This window comes from Euprymna scolopes, chromosome 25 (genome assembly GCF_053919585.1).
Source record: "Euprymna scolopes isolate OS-2025 chromosome 25, ASM5391958v1, whole genome shotgun sequence".
NCBI classification, from domain to species: domain Eukaryota; kingdom Metazoa; phylum Mollusca; class Cephalopoda; order Sepiida; family Sepiolidae; genus Euprymna; species Euprymna scolopes.
The window spans coordinates 65,725,204-65,747,934 of NC_136506.1; the positions used below are offsets into that span (position 1 = coordinate 65,725,204).

Sequence of the window (22,731 nt, forward strand, 5' to 3'; positions counted from 1 at the left end):
CTCGTAGGAGATGTCCTTTTCTCTTCCTTGCAACCTTTATCTCACAGAAGAGATATTGCGAGTTTGTCTCTGATGTATCGTTATTTTCATGGAAAGTGTTCGACTGAGCTTCAATCTATGGTCCCCCCTCGACAAACTTTCACAAGAAACACTCGTCTAGCTGTAAACACTATCAATAATTCCCCCCACTCTTTATCTGTGCCTAAACCTAAACGTAGATTCCATGAACAAAGCTTTTTTCTTAGAACTGCACGCCTGTGGAATTGTCTTCCGTTTTCCTGCTTTCCGGCTGACTACAATATGGTTGTCTTCAAGTCTAACGTAAATAAGTTCTTGATGAGCCGTTCCATATAAGTTATCAACTTTACCAAATTTTCATTACTAATGATTACTATAATGTCCAATTTCTATTGTACACTCTTTAACCCTTATCCTTGAGTGGCCTCTTGGCCTTGATAATGTGGTGATGCCTATGTAAAAAAAGAAAAAAAAAAGTTCTGGGGAAGAAACTATTAGAGGCTTTCTTGCATCTAGGGATTTCTACTTTGTAGGGGTGGGATTTTGCTGCTTGTCGAGTTTGTCGAGAGTATTTACATTGAGAAGGGACAGGGGCTTGTAGTTCGTCAGAGCACCTACCATTAAAATACTTGTAAAACAGGCGATGGGACAGCAGTTGAAATCTAGCTGATAGTGCGGGACCTATTAGGTTGGCAACTCTTTTTTGGACCCTGTCTAGGAGGGAGAGACTAGTAGCAGATGTATCAGCCCAAATGTGGCAACAATACTCCATACATGGGTGAATGGTGGCCTTGTAGAGGTACAGGATACTCTCAGGCATAAGTAACTTTCTAGCACCATAGAGAGAGAGAGAGAGAGAGAGAGAAAGAGAGAGAGAGAGCACCTTCTTTGCAGCAGCCTTGGAAATGCTCTCAATGTATCTGTTCCAACTCTTGTTCCCTGTGAATGTTAAGCCGAGGCGTTTGAATGAAGTACTTTCAGGTAATGTATTGTAGTTATTAAAGGAAACAAGCTTAGTCTTGGCAGCATTGAATGTGGCCATCTATTTTTGTCCCAATTCCACTACAAACTGAAAGTCTTCCTCTAGGGTTTCCGCCTTGGATACATGTTCATTCATTTTCCTCTCATGTCTGTTATAGAGCATGGTGTCGTCAGCAAATATACCCATCTTTCAATTTCAATTTTATCAGGGAGGTCATTTATGAATATCAGAAATGATAAAGATCCAAGGATCGATCCCTGAGGTATACTGCATTTATATATTTTTATATTGTTTAGACATACAACCATCAAGGACAACCTGGATTCTTCTCTTATTTAAGAAGGATTTAATTATGTTAAGTATTCGTCCAGTAATACCATAGCATCTGATTTTCATGAGAAGACCATCGTGCCATACCCTGTCAAAGGCCTTAGATATATCTTGGGCTACTATCCTAGCCTCCCCTGCTTTATCCAGTGCATGGTATATACGGTCAGAGAGTACAGTTAGGATATCTGCAGTAGAACGGCTTCACAAGCACACTTTTTCCATATTCAATATACCCGAGCTCAATGTGTTACCCAACGGGTCACATTTTCTTCTAGTCCTTCTAAAAAGAGATATCAATAAGAAAGTATCAAACCATATTCAATCATTACTTCTATAGATATAAAATTAGAATTGATCTTTAACTATGTACGGATATGTATTAATTGATTCTTACCGTAATAATAACAAATTTTAAAACCACATTTGTTCTAATTGGTTGTTTTTTTATTTAATATTTTCAAATTTCAATAACTTTCGAATTAACAAGTTTAACGTTAATCTTTAAAACTAAACAGCTAAGGAATGACTCATGATTTTCTAGCCTGTGACACAATATTAGTTGGATCAAGTTATCGTTCTTAAAGGCGGATGTTCGATTCTTTCAGTTTAAAAAGTATAGAAAATGTTAACAATTTAAACCTATCAACTATCAACTCATCCTTCTTCTATATGGAAATATCAAATTATAATTGTGCCTTACTTTTTTGAAAAGATATCAAATGATCATTTATTCTTACTTGCATGTGGAGATACCATAATTGATCCTTGCCATTATATGAGAGTTTCAAATCAAAACTGATCCTTACTTACATTAATTCATTTAAGGATATCAGTTTTTATTTTTATTATAAAAGTTATTTTTTAATTATTTTTTAGATAAAAGACTGGATATGGCCTATAGGGGATACATGCCAGGTAATTTGGAAATAACATATATATTATTAAATAATAACTTATCTTTCATACTGAATTAATAAGAATTAATGACCCAAATAGGAAAGTATCGAACATAGTCAATCAACTATTATTAGGTTGGTGCAAAAATAATGTCGGTTTTTCACGTTCACCTTCAAAAGATCATAACTCCTTTCATAATAAACTTTATTAATCGAAATAAGAACCATTAGAATGGACACATTTTTGCCAACGAGAAACAAGTTTATTTGTCCCATTAGCATAGAAATCCAGAGTTCTGAAAGCGATGAAATCATTGAAGGCCGAGTCAGCATCATCAGAATTCTTTGTTTGTCTTTGAAACATTTTTTGTGCAGGAAGTTGTTGAGATGCTTGAAAAAGTGGTAATCGGTTGGCGAGAGGTCCGGCAAATATGATGAATAAGGCAGAGTCTCAAAGCCCAATTCATTCAGCTTCTGCAGGGTCAGTTAAGCAACATGCAGGCGAGCAGGAGGAGGAGAATTGGTCCCTTCATATTGACCAATCTCGGACACATACGTTGGAGATTCTGATGCATTTCATCAATTTGTTGGCAATACTTTTCTGCCATAATCGTTTCGCCTGGATTCAAGAAGTTGTGCTGGATGAGACCGACCGCTGACCACCAAACAGTCACCATAACCTTTTGTTTTGGTGCAATTTCGGCTTTGGGAAGTGTTGTGGAGCTTCTCCAGCATCCAACCACTGTGCTGAACATCACCGGTTGTCGTAGAGGATCCACTTCTCATCACACGTCGCAATCTGCTCGAGAAATGGGTTGTTTTTGTTGCATAGAAGGCGACACCTCAAAACAACAATATTTTTGATTATCATTCAATTCATGCAGCACCCATTTATCCAACTTTTTTGATTTCCCTATTTGCTTTAAATGGCGAACGACTGTTGAGTGGTCGACCTCGAGTTCAACAGCAAGTTCTTGTGTGGTTTTACGAGGATCGGCTTCAATTAACGCTTTCAAATGTTTGTTATCAACTGCAGTCGGCTGGCTGCGACTGTCTTCATCTTCGATGCTCTCATCACCATTGCGAAATTTCTTGAACCACCGTTGTGTCACACATTCGTTAGTGGTTTCTGGGCCAAACACATTATTGATATCACTAGCTGTTTCGGCAGCTTTTCAGTCTAGTTTGAACTGGAACAAGAAAATTGTGCAGATTTGAATTTTTTCATGCTGTCAAAAAACCTGCAAAAAAATGAAAGAATAGATTGAGAACGGTAACGAATAACACGATTCAATAGAGCGAAAAACGCGCTTCAAAATGATATATAACATGGCTATATATATATCAAGAAATTCAGAAATCATATATAAAAGTAACATATGTGAGAAAACTATATTTTTTTTGCACCAACCTAATATTCTATAAAGAGATATCAAACTAGAATTGATTCTGACTCCAATACAAAGATATTGAAATCATATTCAATCATTATTTCTAACATGAACTATCAAATTAGAATTTATATTTACCTATACATGAATCGATCCTGATCATTATAAGCAAATATAAAATCACATTTGATCCATACTTGAATGAATTCATCTTAAAAACACCAAGTATTATTAAGTTTTGATTGAATTATTTTTCAGGTAGAAACATGAATTCAGATTATGAGGGTAGAAATCCTGCAATTACACAAGGTAATTTTAATAATTATATATCATGTCAAATCTTAATTTGTCATGGACACAATAATGAGGTATCAAATTATATTTGATCCTTAGTTCTATAATGAAATTTTACATAAAACTGATCCTTATTTGTATTGGAGATATCATAATTGATCTTGGTTACTATAAGAACATTAATTATTATTTAATCGGGATTGAATTATTTCTTTCAGATGGAAAAATTGATCCATATTATTTTGCAAGATATATTCTAGGTAATTTTAAAAATTATATATCATTTCAAATCATAATTAATCATGTTGAATCAATAAGAATGTATCGCATTGAAGGGGGTGTGATGTGAGATAGACTTAGATTTAAAAAAAAAACCTCAGAGGAAGATTAAATCAGGATTGTATAAGAAGATGTATGAAATGCAGGAAACTTTGTTGGTTTGGGCACATTAAACATGATGACAGTACTTGGATTAGTAGATGTGGAAGAGTTTCGGCAGCAAGCTCAGTTGGCAAAGAAAATATGGATGTGATAAAGACTGTATTTAAGAGAAAGAGGGACAAATAAAGACCTGGCCAGATATAGGTTAATTTAGAAGTGAATTTCTAAAAAAAAATCATCCAACACATGGCATGTAAAACAGGCGTTAAGATGATGATGATGATGATGATGATGATGATGATGATGATGATGATGATGATGATTGCTATTAGGAGACAGCAAATCACAATTGATCCATACTTGAATGGATTCATGTTAAGATTAGCCATTATTAAATTATTAAATTATTTTTTTCAGGAGGAGACATGGAATATGAGACTGAGCCAACACGCCCTGAATATACGTCAGGTAATATTGACAGTTATATATAAAGTCAAATCATAATTGAATGTGACCTCAGTAGAAAATATTAGATCACATTCGATTAGCAGTTCTATAAATAAAAAATGCAGGATAGCTAAACAGATCAACGAAAAAATATGAATATAATTGTACAGACGTGCATTTAAAATGACAATGGAGTGCTAACAACAAATGATCAGGACAAGATGGAAATGGGCTCCCTCTACCATGCTAGAAAATTACTGACACCAAAGAGCACCCTATATCTTTACAAAGCCACAATTCGTCCATGCATGGAGTATTGTTGCCACATCTGGGCTGATGCATCTACCACTACTCTCTCACTCTTAGAGCCAAAATAATTTAAAATCTAATAAGTCCCACACTGTCGACCAAGTCTCAATCTCTGTCCCATCATTACAATGTTGCATCCGTATGTATGTTTTACAAGTATTTTAATGAAATATGCTCTACATACTCCCAACTAACCCGACAAACAACAAAATCCCACTTCTTCACTGTTGAGGTTCCTAGGTTCGCCCATAGTGGTTGATGGGCAGAAATCAGAGGCCCTCAGTATTAAGACACTATTAGAGTAGCCTTCTACTCTAATAGTGTCTTCCCTCCGACCACTAAGTTTAGAAATTCCCTTCTTTTTTCTGCTTTCCTGACTGTATTAATCTGCAGAAGTTTAAATGCCATGTGAATACATTTCGTCGTTCAACTCTCCACAATCTCTGCTACACACGATTCTAAATAGTAGCCCCTTACATTCCAAGTGGCTATATGTCTTGTTTGAGGGGGAAAAGAGTTTTTAAAAAAAATGCATAAAAATGTTATTATAAAAGATTGTTTTCATGCAACTGAGAAAATCTTCAAGTTAAATAAGCAGTATTTACACTAGCCGTAAGAATTGAAAAAAAACAAAACAAAAACAATAATACGGGAAATTGTCAGATAAAGAAGGCTAAGACTGCTGGACCCTCAGATGCTGTTGCAGAAATGTTGAAAGCTGTGGATGAAACAAGCATCAAGATGATCACAAACAAATCATATCATAAAAGAGGTTATCCCAATCAACGTCCTCCTACATACAGCACTTGGTATTCCCAAAGGATCACCTATTTGGTACTGAACAGGCTCAATATTGCTTAACTTGGTGATCTAATGAGAACCAGTAGTGTGTCAACGTGATTATGCTGTATGGATAGGAAGCTGTGAGTAAGACAAAGAAAGTTGAGGCTGCAGAACCGTCAGGTATGGTTGCAAAAATGTTGAAGGCTATAAGTGAAGCAGAAATTTTCAGACATAACATAAACACTTACATATATTTCGACATACTTTTTCAACTTTTCAACTGCGCCGTTGATCTCTGGAATTTATATGTTCTTGGAGGGAAGCTGGAAACCTGTTTGAACATTTCACTCCAAGACGATGGGTGATTTTATATATAGTTTTTATTCACTTTCCAGGTTTCGACCACAGAAGAATGGAAAGTGAGTATCTTTGCTTGTGATTAATTCTAATCTCCAATTTGAAGACATGTCAGCTTCCTCCCAAGTGGGGGGGGGAGACAACCGTTAACCCGTCCGCCATTCTATTTACATCCAAATTCCAACTCTATCTCCAGCCAACCTGAACACGTGATAACAACCACGTCTTTCCAGTCAGCTATTTTTAGAGCTTCCGGTGCAACTTGCCCATTTTATAGTTTTGACAAGTTTATCAAAACATAGCTTCACATCTCCTCTCTTGTTTACCTCGCCAGTTAGATAGATAAGTCGAGATAGATAGATAGATAGATAGGTCGAGATAGATAAATAGATTGATAGATAGAAAGATACACATAGATATATAAATAGATCAACAGACAGATAAATAACAGATAATTTCTCGTGTTTCCCAACTATATAACACTTTATGTACCTGGGAGTGTTCTTAGAAATGTTTTGTATTAGAATGCTTCCAATAAATACCAAAAAAAAAATTTGATTAACAACAAAACAGTCCAATTTGAACCCAAACTTACACACTTATGTAGCCTTACATCATAAGTGAATTTGATTAATTTTATTACTTCACAAACAAAAGAGCCTTGCATATCAACTAGTTTTTTTGATAAGACAGGGGCACATCCGAAATAAATGTTTCTGTTTAGAGCACAATTGAACTATGATACTTTACTTTTGCCCTTTAATTAAAACTATTATATAAAAATCTTATAAAATCAACAGTAGGTTCTCTTCAGTGCAATGTAGACTTCAATGTATTGTGGACTAAGTCACTGTGAGGAGGCATGTGAAACTTCCTTTTTGTGCATTGCGGTGGGTCCCCGACTAGAGCAGGTAGCCAATCGATTTGATTAAAAAATGAGTTATTTCACCAATTTTGATGAAAATCAAAGTATTGGAAGTGTGGAACATTCGTTGATTATCCATCATTCAATCCCAGCTAATGTCGGATCTTTCTGCTAGGAATTGATAAAGAAAAAGTCATATCTGTATAGAGAAAAGGTTTTGTTTTATGCCTTGGTGAGGTAGCACTGTTGCTATATTTATACTGAGAAAAAAATGCAAGAGAAGAACCTGTATTTTGTTTTTAGCGATTTTGAGAAAACTTTTAACAGTACAAAGATATGTCATCTAGTGAGCTTTGCATAAATTAGAAGCAAATGAGTTGTTGGGTTAAGATTGTTCAAGCAATGTACAGACATGGTGAGCTTTATGTTAGAATTCACAGTACATTTTAATGTTCACGTAGGAGTTTATCAGAGCTCTGTACTAAATTCATTTCTATGTTATATTGATCCTGACAGAAAGAGAAGTTTCTTCATACGAAGAATAACCTCTATTTTGCTTTTGTGGATTTGAAGAGAGTTTTTGATCGAGTGCCAAGAGATGTTGCTTTCGTAAGCTTTGTGTAGGAGGAAACTAATGTTGAGATAAGGTTACTTAAACAATATATAGAAATGCTCAAAGTTATGCTAGAATTAACAGCATATTTGATGACTGTGAAACAATGGAAGATCTTCTTAAGTTAAAGGCAGGAAAGATATGGAAAGTAAAATTTGAGGGTAAATGCTGTCCAGATCAAACTGATGCTCCCATAAAGAGGAAATTTCCGCCGCTCAGTGTGTGGAAACAGCGTCAGGTGCACCTCAATTTTTTGTGATACATGTGAGCATTGTGTACACTAGAAATACAGTGGAATTACTCAGAAATTATAAACAGTTTGTGTTCAAAAAGTGCCAGACGATAGAGATGGACAAAAACTCAGATATGGAGAAAGAATGGCGAGACTACTGAGACTGTCTAAAAGTTTTGTTAGATTGGTGATATCATTGGAGCACAGGGAGGAACTGGAGTTGGTGAAATAGCAAGACTTAGGAGTAGATAAAATAAGTTCTGGAAACTGCTCGCATTACTAACCAGCAGAGTATTACTGTTGTCAACCAAAGCCTATCAGTGTTGTTTATGGAATGTGATGATGTCTGGAAGTGAAATCTGGTTAGAGAGAGTTAAAGACATATGTTTATATATATATATATATATATATATATATATATATATATATATATATATATATATATATATATATATATGTTGTATGGAGATAAATGATATAAAATAATGATGAATGTGTAATAAAAGTCTTAATAATACTAAACTTAGATCTGTGGCCCTCAGAGGAAGATTCAATCTGGACAGTATATGTGCAGAACAGAAAACTTTGTTGGTATAGTCACATTGAAAGAATGAATGAGATTTCTTAAGTTAGTAGATGTAAAACAGTTGAGTTAGCTGGGTTAGTTGGCAGAGAAGACTCAGTAAAACATGGTAGAAAATGATAAGCATTGATTTGAAAGAAAGATAAAGTCCTGGCCAGAGATAGGTTAGCTTAGCAGTCAATTTCTAAAAGCCATCCAAAACTTGGTAGCATATAAAACAGCTGTTAAACCGATGATGATGGTGAGGAGCAGAGGAAGGAAGAGATATCAAAATTGATTCTGAGTGTTAAAAACAAGAATCAAATCACAATTGATTCATTCTAGAATATTTTCATCTAATAATTAAATCTTTGTTAAATATGATTTCTGTTTTTTTAGATAGACAAATGTATCTAGACAAAAAGAGAAGATATCCTGTATATGATATGCCAGTGTAGGTTGAGGACATGTGTTGCATGGAAAGGAATAATATGAGAATGATATAAAGGATGTGTAATGTCAGTCTTAAAGACAGTCTTAGATCTGTTGAGCTGAGAGAAATATTAAATCTGAATAGTATAGGGAGATGTGTGACAAATAGGAGACTTTGTTGGTTTGGTCACGTTGAAACAATGGATGGATTAGTCAAGGTAGTAGAGTCATTTGGCAGGAGAAGGCCAAGGAAAATGTGTGAGGAAATTATAAGGATGAACTTGAGAAAAAGAGACATAAATAATGACATAAATAATGACATGGCCAGAGATAGGTTGGTTTAGAAGTCAATTTCTAAAATCTCTCTAACACATGCCAGCATATAAAACAGATATCAGACTGACTGACTGACTGACTGACTGACTGACTGACTGATGATGATGATGATGATGATGATGATGATGATGATGATGATGATGATGATGATGAAGAGGCAACAAATCACAATTGATCCATACTTGAATAAATTATTATTATATTATTGTTAATTTTTTTTTTTCAGATAAAGGAAGCTATTCAACCAATAAAGAAAGATATTCTCATTACAGGCCAGGTAATTTTGACCATTGAATATCATTTCAAATCATAAAAGATCATAACTTCAATAAGAAAGTAGTAACTCGTGTTTGATCCTTAATTCTAAAAAGAGATATCAAATCAGAAGTGACCCTTATTTGTACATGAACATGTCATGATGGATCATTAAGAAATCAAATTAAAATTGGCCCGCACTTGAATGGGTTCATCTTTATACTACCAATTATTACATCGTTATTCAGTTATTTGATAAGAAAATTAAAAAAGAAAAAAGAAAAGAAACTCACACACAGAACTGCATAAAACTTGAATGCCTACTAGGCACCGTCCTCAAGTGTCTAAATTCTTTTTGTTTGTCAAGACAATCTGACATGAGGATACTTTTCCCCTACAAGTAAACACTGACAAAATATTCAAAATAACATGGCATTCGAAGCCTTAATGAGATCACCCTGGTATAACTAACTCACATTGTCATATAGAAGAAATTATGCATCTTCTCCAAGTGATGTTGTCCATAGTAATAGCACTAAGCTGGACACTCCACCAGACTAGATGAATTCTTGCTCTGGAATCTGGTAAAATCAAATAACTAAAAGAAAGATCTACTATAACATAGTTAACTGGTCAATTGGTGAGACAAAAGTTACTGTTCTTCACTTCTGTACTAACGTTTGAGAGATAAAGCACTTTAATGGGATATTTAAATATCTATATATCTCATATAGAGACCAATTATTATCCCCAAGAATGAAACACACACACATATAAATATAATAGAAAAGAATTTAACAACAACTCGATAATATCAGTAATTTAACATTTATAATCTGATATCAACCGAAGACATACATACACATGCACACTATGCATAGATATAGGTTTTACATTTTTTATTCTTTTTAATGGACCATGTTCTGTTTATAATTCTATATTGTTTAAACATAGAGTATATTATTTACTTTTAATTTTATTTTGTTTTCTTTCATAACAGACCATTTATTTGACCACCAGGGGAAGCCCACCTTTTTTGCTGTCGCAAAGACAGTGAGCTCCCTCTACCATACTAAAAAGTTACTGACACCAGAGAGCATTCTATATCTTTACAACGCTACAATTCTCCCATAGTGGTTGATGGGCAGAAATCAGAGGCTCTCAGTATTAATGCTGGAGTCCTTCAGGGGTCCATCCTGGGCCCAACTCTCTTCCTGATCTACATCAATGATCTCCCACAACAAATCATTCGTTAACATCTATGCTGATGACACTACCATCTATGGCAACACATCAAAGGCCGTAAATGACAAAGTTCTCTCTGATTCTCTCTCCTCTGATCTTGAGCGCGTGGTACAATGGGGGAAGAGGTGGCTGATTACTTTTAATGTCTAAAACCAAGCTCCTATCTTTACATCATCAATGCTCTGATCCCCATCTGGCATCAATTGAAATGGATAGCTCTTATCTATGGGGAAGCTCCATGTTTTGATAAGTTTCTGGGCTTGACCTTTACTCCTGACCTGAAATGGAACACGTACATCAAGTCAGTTGGCAAGGTGGCTGGAAAAATGGTAGGATCCTTCTACTGCTCCAGAAGATATCTCACTACTGATCCAATTCTCTATCTGTATAAAAGCCAAGTACGTCCAAGTATAGAGTACTGCTGCCACACCTGGTCAGGAGCTGCTAAAAACAGCCTATCCTGCCTTGACAGAGTACAAAACAGACTTCGTGGCTTAGTGGTGGATGCCCTTTTCTCTTCCCTGCAACCTCTCTCCCACAGGAGAAACGTTGCGAGCCTGTCTTTGTTTTATCTTTACTTCCATGGCAAGTGCTCGTCTGAGCTCCAATCTCTGCCCCCCCATGCCAATCTTTCACAAAAAACACCCATCTAGCTGAAACCACTGTCAAAAATTTTCTCCATTCTTTATCTGTGCCAAAACCAAAATGTAGATTCTATGAACAAAGCTTCTTTCTTAGAAGTGTACGCCTCTTCCGTTTGCCTGTTTCCCACCTGACTACAACTTGGATGTCTTCAAGTCCAACATAAACAAATTCCTGATAAACCGCCCTCTTAAGTAAACACTTTATCAAATCTCCACTACTAACATACTGTACACGCAATGACCCTTATCCCCGAGTGGCTTCCGGGCCTTGATAAGCGGTGACTACCTTGTAAAAAAAAAAAACGCATGGAGTATTATTGCCACATCTTGACTGGAGCATCTTATACCAGTCTCTCACTCTTAGATAGCATCCAAAACAGAGTCTCAAATCTAATGGGTCCCACATTATCAGCCAAGTTCCATCTTCTGTCCCATTGCTGTAATGTCACATCCTTGTGCCTGTTTGACAAGTACTTTAATGGAATGTGCTCTGACGAACTCATAGCAGTTGTGCCTCCTCGGCATGCATATTTCCGACTAACCCAACAAGCAACAAAATCCCACCCCTCGCTGTTGAAGTCCCTAGATGCTGAAAAGCTTTCTACTCTAATAGTTCCTTCTTTTAGAATGCTAGACTTTGGAATTCCCTCCCTGTTTTTGGCTTCCCTGATTTCACTAACCTGCAGGTTTAAATGTAATGTGAACAGATATCTCGCTGCTTAACTCCCTACAGTGCACTGTGCATTGTTAACACTATCCCAAATAGTAGCCCCTTACTAATTGAATATAATATATAATGGAATATAAATTGATTGCTATTTCGATTTTATGTAACAAATGCATACTGAAAAATTCCTGAATCAGTGGCTAGTTAGAATCAAATATCGATTCGTCAGATGCAATACTATGTAGATCTAATGTCGAGAATACAGCTGACTTTTCTTTATATATAAAAAATACTAGCTGTCCATACCTAACGGTGCCTGGGATGCAGTAAAGTCATTTTACTTTATAAGTTTTTTTTTCTTTCTTTATACATATTTAAAACATATACTCGGTCGCTGGAAAGATGGTGGGATCCTTCTACCGCTCCAGAAGATATCTCACTACTGATGCAATTCTCTATCTATATAAAAGCCAAGTACGGCCAAGGATGGAATACTGTTGCCATATCTGGGCAGGAGCTGCCAAAAACAGCCTATCATGTCTTGACAGAGTACAAAATAGACTTTGTGGTTTAGTGGGGGATGCCTTTTTCTCTACCCTGCAACCCCTCTCCCACAGAAGAGACGTTGCGAGCCTATCCTTGTTTTATCGTTATTTTCATGGCAGGTGCTCGTCTGAACTCCAATCCCTGGTCCCCCCTCGCCAATCTTTCACGAAAAACACCCGTCTAGCTGAATCCACTGTGAAAAATTTCCCCCACTCTATATCTGTGCCTAAATCAAAACGCGGATTCCATGAACAAAGCTTCTTTCTTAGAACTGCACGCCTGTGGAACTCTGTTCCGTCTGCCTGGTTCCCTCCGGACTACAACTTGGATGTCTTCAAGTCTAATGTTAACAAATTCCTAATGAACCGCCCCCTTAAGTAAACACTTATCAAATCTCCACACTAACGTAATGTACTTGCAATAACCCTTATCCCTGAGTGGCTTCCGGGCCTTGATAAGTGGTGATCACTGTGTAAAAAAAAAAAAAATACAGAAAAAGAAATGAAATTTTAGTTCAAAAGAGATAACCTTGTAAATATGTCCCACCCTTCCACACATACACACCTTTCAACACTGTGTATGCATAGAGTAACATTTCGACCAAATTTCAAGTTTCTATGCTTAATATCCAGACAGACAGACACGCGTTTTGCTTGTTAGGATAGATATTTTCTTATGGTTCTGAATTTTTGAGATGAGGATTGATTATCTGTATTATTTGTATTCTTCGGACTACTGTTCTCATTTTAAATGTTATTTGCACGTTTTCATGTAATCTCCACCCTTCTTCATGTGTATCTTGTCAAACTCAGGAATCTGCACAGAATTTTGAACAGAACCCTTTATTTAATCCATGGAGGTAGCTTTCTCTCATTCCGTCAGCCTGACTGGATAGAAGTCCTAAGTAATTCACAATTGTATTTTGGGTGTAACCCGCAGTGAGGACTGTACATTCCACCTGCATAAAAGTGTAACTTTACAACTAAATTTTACCAAGTATTCTATCCATGGCGTCTACCGGTCCGTGGAGTTTAAGGTACAATCGTCAGTACAGGCAACATCTAAAATACAATTGTGAATTGCTTAGGACCCAGTCCTAAACAAACAGACAAAGCGAGAACATGCTACCCCATGGATTAAATAAAGGGTTCCATTTGAAATTCGGTGCAGATTCCCAAGTTTGACAGAAAGATTTCCGAGTTAGACAAGATACACCTGAAGAAGGTCAGAGGTTACATCGACCGAAACATTGTGAAAAATAACATTCATGATGAGAACAATAGTCCAAAGAATCTAAATACTACAAGATATTTTCCTTTTATACCAACTTTTGAATTTTCCAATCTTTTCAGAGAAGCCATGTTTGCTATTGAGGTCATCAAAGCCCCATTTTGGTAAGGAATATTTGTTTTGATATATTGGCACTAATTAAGGCAAGCATAAAAAGTTTTAAAAATAACAGTTCAGTATTAAAATAACAGTTCAGTATTAAAAATAAAAGTTCAGTATTAAAAATAACAGTTCAGTTTTAAAATAACAGTTCAGTATTAAAAATAAAAGTTCAGTATTAAAATAACAGTTCAGTATCAAAAATAAAAGTTCAGTATTAAAATAACAGTTCAGTATTAAAAATAAAAGTTCAGTATTAAAATAACAGTTCAGTATTAAAAATAACAGTTCAGTATTAAAATAACAGTTCAGTATTAAAAATAGAAGTTCAGTATTAAAAATAACAGTTCAGTATAAAAATAACAGTTCAGTATTAAAAATAAAAGTTCAGTATTAAAATAAAAGTTCAGTATTAAAAATAACAGTTCAGTATTAAAAATAACAGTTCCGTATTAAAAATAACAGTTCAATATTAAAAATAACATTCCAGTATTAAAAATAACATTTCAGTATTAAGAATAAAAGTTTAGTAATAAAAATAATAGATGAATTAAAAGTATACACGACTTGAAACTCACAGCAAACGGTGTTGGATAAAATTTTGCATTCATATAAAAATGTTCCGCTTACTAAACTAGACTTCCTGTTTTAGTTAAAATGATCAAAGTAGCATAAAAGAAAATATGTAAAAGTTTTGTATACATTTTTTTATTTTTACTTGATTATTTTTTGTATAAATTAATAAAATGTTATTGTTTCACTGTTTTGAATTTGTATTTCGTATTATAAAATGTAAGAAATTCTGTAGAAATAAGCAAGCTTTTTATTGGACGGTTTCTCTGCCCACGGATTTATTTTAACCAATCAAATTGTATGTTATAACTAACTGCCTAGAATGTTCTCGGTGCCAAAATTCCTTTTCAGACCAGAATCCAAAAAGGCGTAGAGTTGGACACGCATGGATTTCTCACTCAAACCGAGGCAGCGAAAATTACTTTGTTGCTTCGAGACGTTTTAATGCCTACATGTAAAGCAAAACTTTATCATTGCAATTACCAATGCCCTTAAGTAGGGCGAATTATATTTGCATGCTTGTGCTACAATTTGATGTCTATCAAGACAAAATTAATACGGTTTGACTTGCCTTGTCCGCCATTAGACTGATACAGGACCCCTCGTGGATGCTCAGCTAGCAGTATCCATCTTGGAAGTCACCTCAACATCTCCAACCTGCGCACTACTTCGTCAGTGGGAATTCTACCCAGCCTTTATGGAAGACGAACTATTATTCCCTTCGGGAATGTTACCAGCCCATAGTGGCAGATAGCTGAAGATGATGCACCTTTGCAACATGGACCTTTTTACTTTAATAAAATTTACGTTGAAGTTTTAAGGTGAGCTTGATGTAATTTCTGTTTGGTTTTCTTCCATTCTGCCAGGGGCAAAAACCTTGTGAGAGAAAATCTCACAAAAAATATATTATTTTATGCAATATATATTTATTTTTTTTAGAAATAAGATAAAATGTTTTTAGAAAAATAAAATAAAATGTTTTTTAGAAAAATAGAATAAATGTTTTAAACATATAGAATAAATTGTTTTTTCAAAAAATAGAATAAAATGTGTTTTTTTAGAAAAATAGAATAAAATGTTTTAGAAAAATAGAATAAAATGCTTTAAAAAATAGAATAAATGCTTTAAAAAATAGAATAAATTGTTTTTTAGAAAAATAGAATAAAATGTTTTATTTTAGAAAAATAGAATAAAATGTTTTATTTTAGAAAAATAGAACAAAATGTTTTTTGCATTAATGTCTTTTGTCTTATTAAAATATATTATTTTTTTAAAAAAACCTTTAACGGACATAATACATGCGGGTTCCATGTAAAACGCTGCCAAAGTAATGTTTTAACTTTGTGATGCAGAGGGACTCTTTCAGTTAAAATAAGAATGGTGTTTTAACGTGATTATGCCGTGTGAAATGCATCGATTCTTATCCAGAATTTTCCTCATATTAAAAAGCAAAAATAAAAAAATCTGTATGATGTAACGAAACTAAAATATCATATTCTAAATATCACGTAAATTGATCGAATACTTTTATTTTTATAAAGAAAATAATTTTTAAGCAATTAATGAGAATTCATAGACATTACAACAAAATTCTCACAAATTTGAATTATTGTTGGGTTATATCCCTTGTTTCTTGAGATTCGTTTCAAGATGGTGACGCGACACATTCACTCTTACTCATAAAATGTTATTTTCTTAGTTAAAAATAAAACTACTTGATCAATATACGTGATTTTTTTTTTTTTATATATTTTCGTTTCATCACGGGTATGTACATCATACAATTTTTTTTATTATTTTTTTATTTATTTATTATTTTTAATGCAATGGAATTCTGGCCAAGAATCAATGCATTTATTTATTTTCCAAAATGACTGTGTAAACAATGACTGTATACAGAAGGATAACCTTGTGTATACAGTGGCTACTATTTCCAACTCGAACCACACATTTGATGCTGTGTTGACTCAAATAATCATAGGCACCCAATAGGATGCATATGACTTGGTATTCTTGGTATTCTTGATATATACTGGTTTTATTTGTCTTGGAGTAACGTAAACAGATCAAATTAAGACTTTTTTTGGTTGAATCAATTTCTGCTTCTTCAACTGGTCGGATACAGTGTTGTGCTAAATCAGTTCATTTCAGTTGGTACTGTAATTAATATGAAACATACTTTATACTACCTCGTCCCGTACTGGTAATTTATTATTAAGAAACATTTCAAAAACAAAATCTTTAAGGTGTCCTCCTCTAATGCCGTCGATGAAATCGTTAATAAAATTTGGAATCCTTTTTACAATCCAAGCATATTTGGTACAAATAAATTTCAGTCTATGTTTGTCCTGTTTACCAAGTTTGTTTTTGTTTGTTTGTTTGTTTGTTTGTTTCTGTTTTTGTTTTTTTAATTTTCTTATTATTTTGTTCTAGCTAGACATGGAACATCTTATCAGATGCCAGACATTCACCCACTAGTGCATACATTCCAACTGAGAGATCTTTTTAAGATTCTAACCGTCCCTTTAACTGCATGATGATGATGATGATGATGATGATCAATTTTATTGGCCAAAATAAAATAGTATAGTGCACAAGTCATGTGAAAAGACAGACGATATTACATTTAAATACCGTTTGAATGTTTGTCGATTGTAGTAGGCATCATCATGATCTCGTATAGCAGGCTGTTCCAGGGAGCAGAAACATGGGCAGAGAACGTTGCCTTTTTTCTGTTGAGATGAAATTAATGATGATACATCTTCTGTGGTTAATTGCGACTAAAACACCTCGCATCCTTCGCTGGTCACGTGAGGACAAAATTTATAAGTAAGCATGAACATTGAGATGGAGGGGGAGTAGATGAAGGATAAGTAATAAGATGCTGATGATCCAAAATTAGATAAATTCTAAAAAAAAATATCAATTTAATATTTATAAGTTACACCATGAGTGAAAGCCAAAACTGTTGTTTTTTTTTTTGTTTTTTGTTTTTTCAGTAAAAAGACAAGAGAACCAACCTGAGAAGAAAATTCTATCAAAAGGTAATATTTTTTTTTTTTTTTTTTTTTTGGGGGGGGGGGTATTATTATTTATTTATTTTTATTTATTTTTTATTTATTTATTTTTTTTTGCTACAAGATGTCCTTACCCGGTGCAGCCCGAGATTCATTAATAGCATTTTAGTTCAAAACTTTGTGTTTTTATTCTAACCCTAAAGCTAAACTTACTTCAAGCTAATCTTACCCTAATCGATATTTACCCAGTTCAAAAGCTGTACAAGTTACCAAAAAATGTTGTTTTTTTTAATCTGTAATAAATCGTTTTTTCATTAATAACGGTTTTAACAATTTTTAGTTTATTCATAAGAAACACAAGTTATCAAAAAAGTGTTAACTATGAGCTTTTCTGTGAAGACATTTATTTTATAATAAATTTTCATATAAAATAATTAAATTGTCATATAAAATATCTAAATTGTCATATAAAAATAACTAAATTGTCATATAAAAATATCTATATTATCATATAGAAATATGTAAATTGTCATATAAAAATAACTAAATTTTCATATAAAAATAACTAAATTTTCATATAAAAATAACTAAATTGTCATATAAAAATATATAAATTGTCATATAAAAATAACTAAATTGTCATATAAAAATATATAAATTGTCATATAAAAATAACTAAATTGTCATATAAAAATATATAAATTGTCATATAAAAATAAGCATACAGTGAGGTTTTCATATGAATTGTTTCTGTTTTGATTTTTATACCATCTCTTTTGATTCAGCGTTTTGTCTGGTTATGTATTTCTGCACCAGTTTATTCAAAATTGTACTAGTACTGCTTAATCTAGGATTGCTTGAAATCTAAATGGCTCCTTGCATCTTTCTAGTGGTGGAGAGAAGAAAGATTTGGGGTGTCAATGCTTTTAATTTACCGTTGATTCTCAAGTCATTTTGTTTGTGTCTGACATTACTTTCTGTAGCTATAGCCCCATGGAAGAACGATGGTCTCAAAGGTCAATATCTTAAATCTTTGCTGACCCTTAAATTCTGCCTAACTTAGGAACAATCATTCAGTGAACATAAATACTTAAATTGATCACTAGTTGACGTACATGTTATATTTAACAAATATATTTGTCTTGGTTTATTTCTTTATCGCCAGTGAAACCGAATAAGATGTTAACATAGTTATATAATATAACTAACAACGCTATTTGGTGTTGCCCAGAGCAATACTGTAACATATTTCTTTCTAAGCTTCTACCTCTCTCCCCCAGTTTCCCTCCTTTCTTAATGGCCCTTTCCATTCTCTGAACAGCCTATTCTTCTCTCTGGAGATACACACACGCATACAAACAGACAACTTGGCTTTATAGATTCCTGGAGAAATGGTCGGCATAACTGAATATATAAAGTGAAAAAATCAGTTACTTCCCTTTAAATTGCTGGAAAACCGACCTCCTCCCCTGACGAAATCTGTGTCAGTTTGAAGTCAAAGAATGAATAATTTTTTCTAGATTTTAGATATTATTGATCCAGGACAGTGCCGATCAAAAAATACTTTGTGCTAGGGGTCACAAATGAAAGAAACCACAAGTAGTGTAAAGTGTATAAATATAATATGTATTTATCATAAAGAATACAAGAGACACCAAAGTGGTGTGAAAGGAACGTGTTTGTAGCATGCGGTTAAACATGGTATGAATGTCTCCATCTAGTCTCTGAAACCAGTGGTATTCATAGGACTGATTTATTCCACTTAGTTCTCAAATAAAGGGTGATTTCCACCCACCCACCCGCAACTCCTTTGGGGGGGGTCGTTTTTAGTTTTAAATGGACATATGTACATACATACTTTCATATGCACAGACAACTGCCATTTATATTTTAGATTATTATTCATCAAATGAATTCCTTTTTTTATTTTGCTTTCAGATCTTTCAAATCTGAAAGAAATCACCAAATATCTGCCAAAAATTTACAGTAATACATTAGCCATTATTTTTTCAATTTCACAAATGAACAGGCACCATTTGCACTTGGTTTTAATTTAATAGTTGAAAGCGTGGGAAGATCAGAATTAATATTAAGATTAGAATTAAGATAAAGATTAGAATAAAAATTAAGATCAGAATTAAGATTAGAATTAAGATTGAGATTAGAATTAGGGTTAAGATCAGAATTAAATTAAAATTAAAATTAGGATTAAGATGAGGGTTAAGATTAAAATTAGAATCAGCATTAAGATTAGGATTAACTCTAATTTTGACTGCATCAGTTTTAAATTTTATATTTTCAAATGTGAGCAAAAAATGATCATTTTAAAGATTCTAACTGCTCCCTTTTTTTCTTTTTCAGAAAATAGTTTTTCCAAAAATACAGCTAATTAATTAATTCTGTTTTTAATTTGGATTTTGAATGATTATTGCTTATGTATTTATGTTTTTGCTCGTCTGCTTTTTCATTTCTGTCTGTCTCTTCTACGAATATCTCTAGGGATTATCTAATGTCAAAATGCAATACCTATTGTATTGTAGGTTCTTTCATATTTTAATAACAGCAAACCACTCATATGGAATATGACTTGCATCGATACTTTTGTGCATTCATTAATAATGGAATCGGTAACAAACACCGAACATGCAAAAGCGATTAAAATATGCTGATCTTCTTGACAAATTTATGTTCAACCTGATCATTATAAAGATGAGTGAATTGATAGGCTTTGCCACGTGAGACTTTTTCGGCCGCTTGAGTTTGTTAATGGCACAAAATTCTGAGAACCATCACGTATTTATTTGGCTCCATAAGAACCTCTCCAACTGCATTATTTGGAAAAAGGGAGTTGAAGTTCTTTCCTATTCTTTGTTTATTTTGCAACTGAGGCTACAAAGTGTTGGGTAACGTTACACCAGGATATTATTTTACTATCTTTGCACAAAACACAAGTTACAATTTTATTCTAGTCTGAAAGCCAAAAAAGTGTATTATAGATTTAGTTTCAGGTTCGACACTTAAGTGTCATAAGATGAAATTTTTTTAAATTATCTTTTATTTTTTTACATTGCATTTTTGGCGATCAGATGGTACCATCTTTTAAAAAGGGGGTGGAGGATGATAATCTACCTACACACATAAATGTGTCTGTATAATTATATTGACAATAATAAACAATCGTTCAAGTTGTGCAATGAATTTAATGTGATATCATTGTCATTTTAGGAGGAAAAACCGAAATCATTGTTGATGGTAAGTTTAAAATATTTTTGCAACTGTTTTGTTCTGACAATTACAACAATTTGTGAAAATCAGACGCTGTTAGTTTTGGAAAACTCTGATATATAAGTCAGTCATTTTCTACTTTCTTAAACATTGATAGTTTTCGTCCTATGAAATCGATATTTGATTCTGGTTGATTTATTTTTATTATGCATCATGTGAATCATTGCAGAATGCTGTTAAGAAAAATAAATGGTAATTCGACTTCATCCTTCGAGAAAATACTTTATAGATCGGAATAATTTTAAATGGTTTCCAGGGAACGTAACTCTGTGTGCGTCTATGCGGAGTTACTTCCCTTTGATTGGAACAAAAAAATATTCTTTAAAAAATAGGATAGTTTAAAAATAAGGAAAGCAAAATAGATTGAAAATAAATACATTTCTGGGTAACATCGTATAAAAAAAAAAACTAGTTATTTTTTTAAGAAAAATAAAATGTAATTTGATTTAATTCCTTTCAGAAAATGATGATATTGTTTTTGTTTTTGTTTTTTTTTAATAATGACCATTTTATAAAAGGGCGTTAATTCTGTATTTGTCCACACAGATTTATTTCCCTTGACTGGGGCAATAAATTAAATATTTGTGGGGGGAAAAAATAAAAGCTGTAACATTTTCTTAAGAAAATTAATCAAATCGAAAATAAATACAGTATCAGGACTCAGCATATTTACAAAAACAACGCTTATTTTTTTAAGATTTTTTGTTGTTGCTGCTGCTGCTGTTGTTGTTGTTGTTGTTTTTTTTTTTTTTTTTGTTTTTTTTGGTTTTGTCTTTTTTACTACGCCCACATAGAGTTATTTCCTTTGGATTCTCTTTTCTTTTCTTTTGATTATCTTTCTTTTGAACTTTGAAATTTTCACAATTCCAGGAACTCCAGACAAAAAGAAAGTGCATTCCAGAGGTAAGTTTTAAAATATTATTTATTATGAGTATCTGTATGAGATACCATGAATGTCGATCAGGTGGTCTATATATATATATATATATATATATATATATATATATATATATATAGATAGATAGATAGATAGATAGATAGATAGATAGATAGATAGATAGATCCATAGATAGACCACCTGATCAACATTCATGGTATCTCATACAGATATATATATATATATATATATATATATATATATATATATATATATATATATATGAACAAATGATCAATAAAACATGTTAAAAGACATCTTGAAAAAGAGTTAAAAACATATTTAATTTTAAAAAGGAAGCACAAGATAAGTGGATAGTCCTTAATCCGCGGAGTTTCGAAGAAATACTTTCCTTCTCATCAGAGGGCAGGAATTAGCAAAATGCGGGATCGGATTTTGCATGTAATTCTACGATGTTTGGATTTTACCATTCTTGGATTTTTTACCCTTCACTGGACTATCCATTCATGTGAAATCTTTTTATCATTTTTCTTTTACCTCCTACTCCCCTTACCTCACCCTTTTTTTAACCAAGTAAGATCTGTGACTTACTTGTAGTTTCATTAAATACTTTTACATGCAAAATCCGATCCCGCATTTTACTAATCTCTGATGAGAAGGAGAGTATTTCTTCGAAACTCCACGGATTAAGGACTATCCACTTATCTTGTGCTTCCTTTTTAAAATTAAATATGTTTTTAACTCTTTTTCAAGATGTCTTTTAACATGTTTTATTAATCATATTTGTTCATATTATATATTATATCTATTTCCTTTTCGGTTTTATTGAGCTTTTACATCTGGCTGAGATTACTTTACTTGTAAATATTAACTCTTTAATATTTATATATTTTAAGTTTACCATTTTGATTACCTTGGTAAACTTATTGTAATTTTTATTTCTTTATATATATATATATATATATATATATATATATATATATA

At 33.1% G+C, this 22,731-nt stretch overlaps 1 protein-coding gene across 50 annotated transcripts in view; it reads left to right on the forward strand.

Moving 5' to 3' along the window:
- LOC145247411 (uncharacterized) overlaps positions 1 to 22,731 on the forward strand; it is a 116,850-nt gene that overhangs the window by 87,958 nt on the left and 6,161 nt on the right. For 25 of the 50 annotated variants that reach the window (XM_080109128.1, XM_080109129.1, XM_080109141.1 and 22 more), the window contains 9 exons: positions 2,207 to 2,245; positions 3,876 to 3,926; positions 4,130 to 4,171; positions 4,710 to 4,760; positions 9,455 to 9,505; positions 13,938 to 13,979; positions 17,547 to 17,591; positions 20,790 to 20,816; positions 21,720 to 21,752. In XM_080109128.1, coding sequence (XP_079965254.1) covers positions 2,207 to 2,245; positions 3,876 to 3,926; positions 4,130 to 4,171; positions 4,710 to 4,760; positions 9,455 to 9,505; positions 13,938 to 13,979; positions 17,547 to 17,591; positions 20,790 to 20,816; positions 21,720 to 21,752 — 381 coding nt within the window. The remainder of the gene's footprint in view (positions 1 to 2,206; positions 2,246 to 3,875; positions 3,927 to 4,129; positions 4,172 to 4,709; positions 4,761 to 9,454; positions 9,506 to 13,937; positions 13,980 to 17,546; positions 17,592 to 20,789; positions 20,817 to 21,719; positions 21,753 to 22,731) is intronic. The other 25 variants (XM_080109123.1, XM_080109132.1, XM_080109133.1 and 22 more) reach the window with 2 other exon arrangements.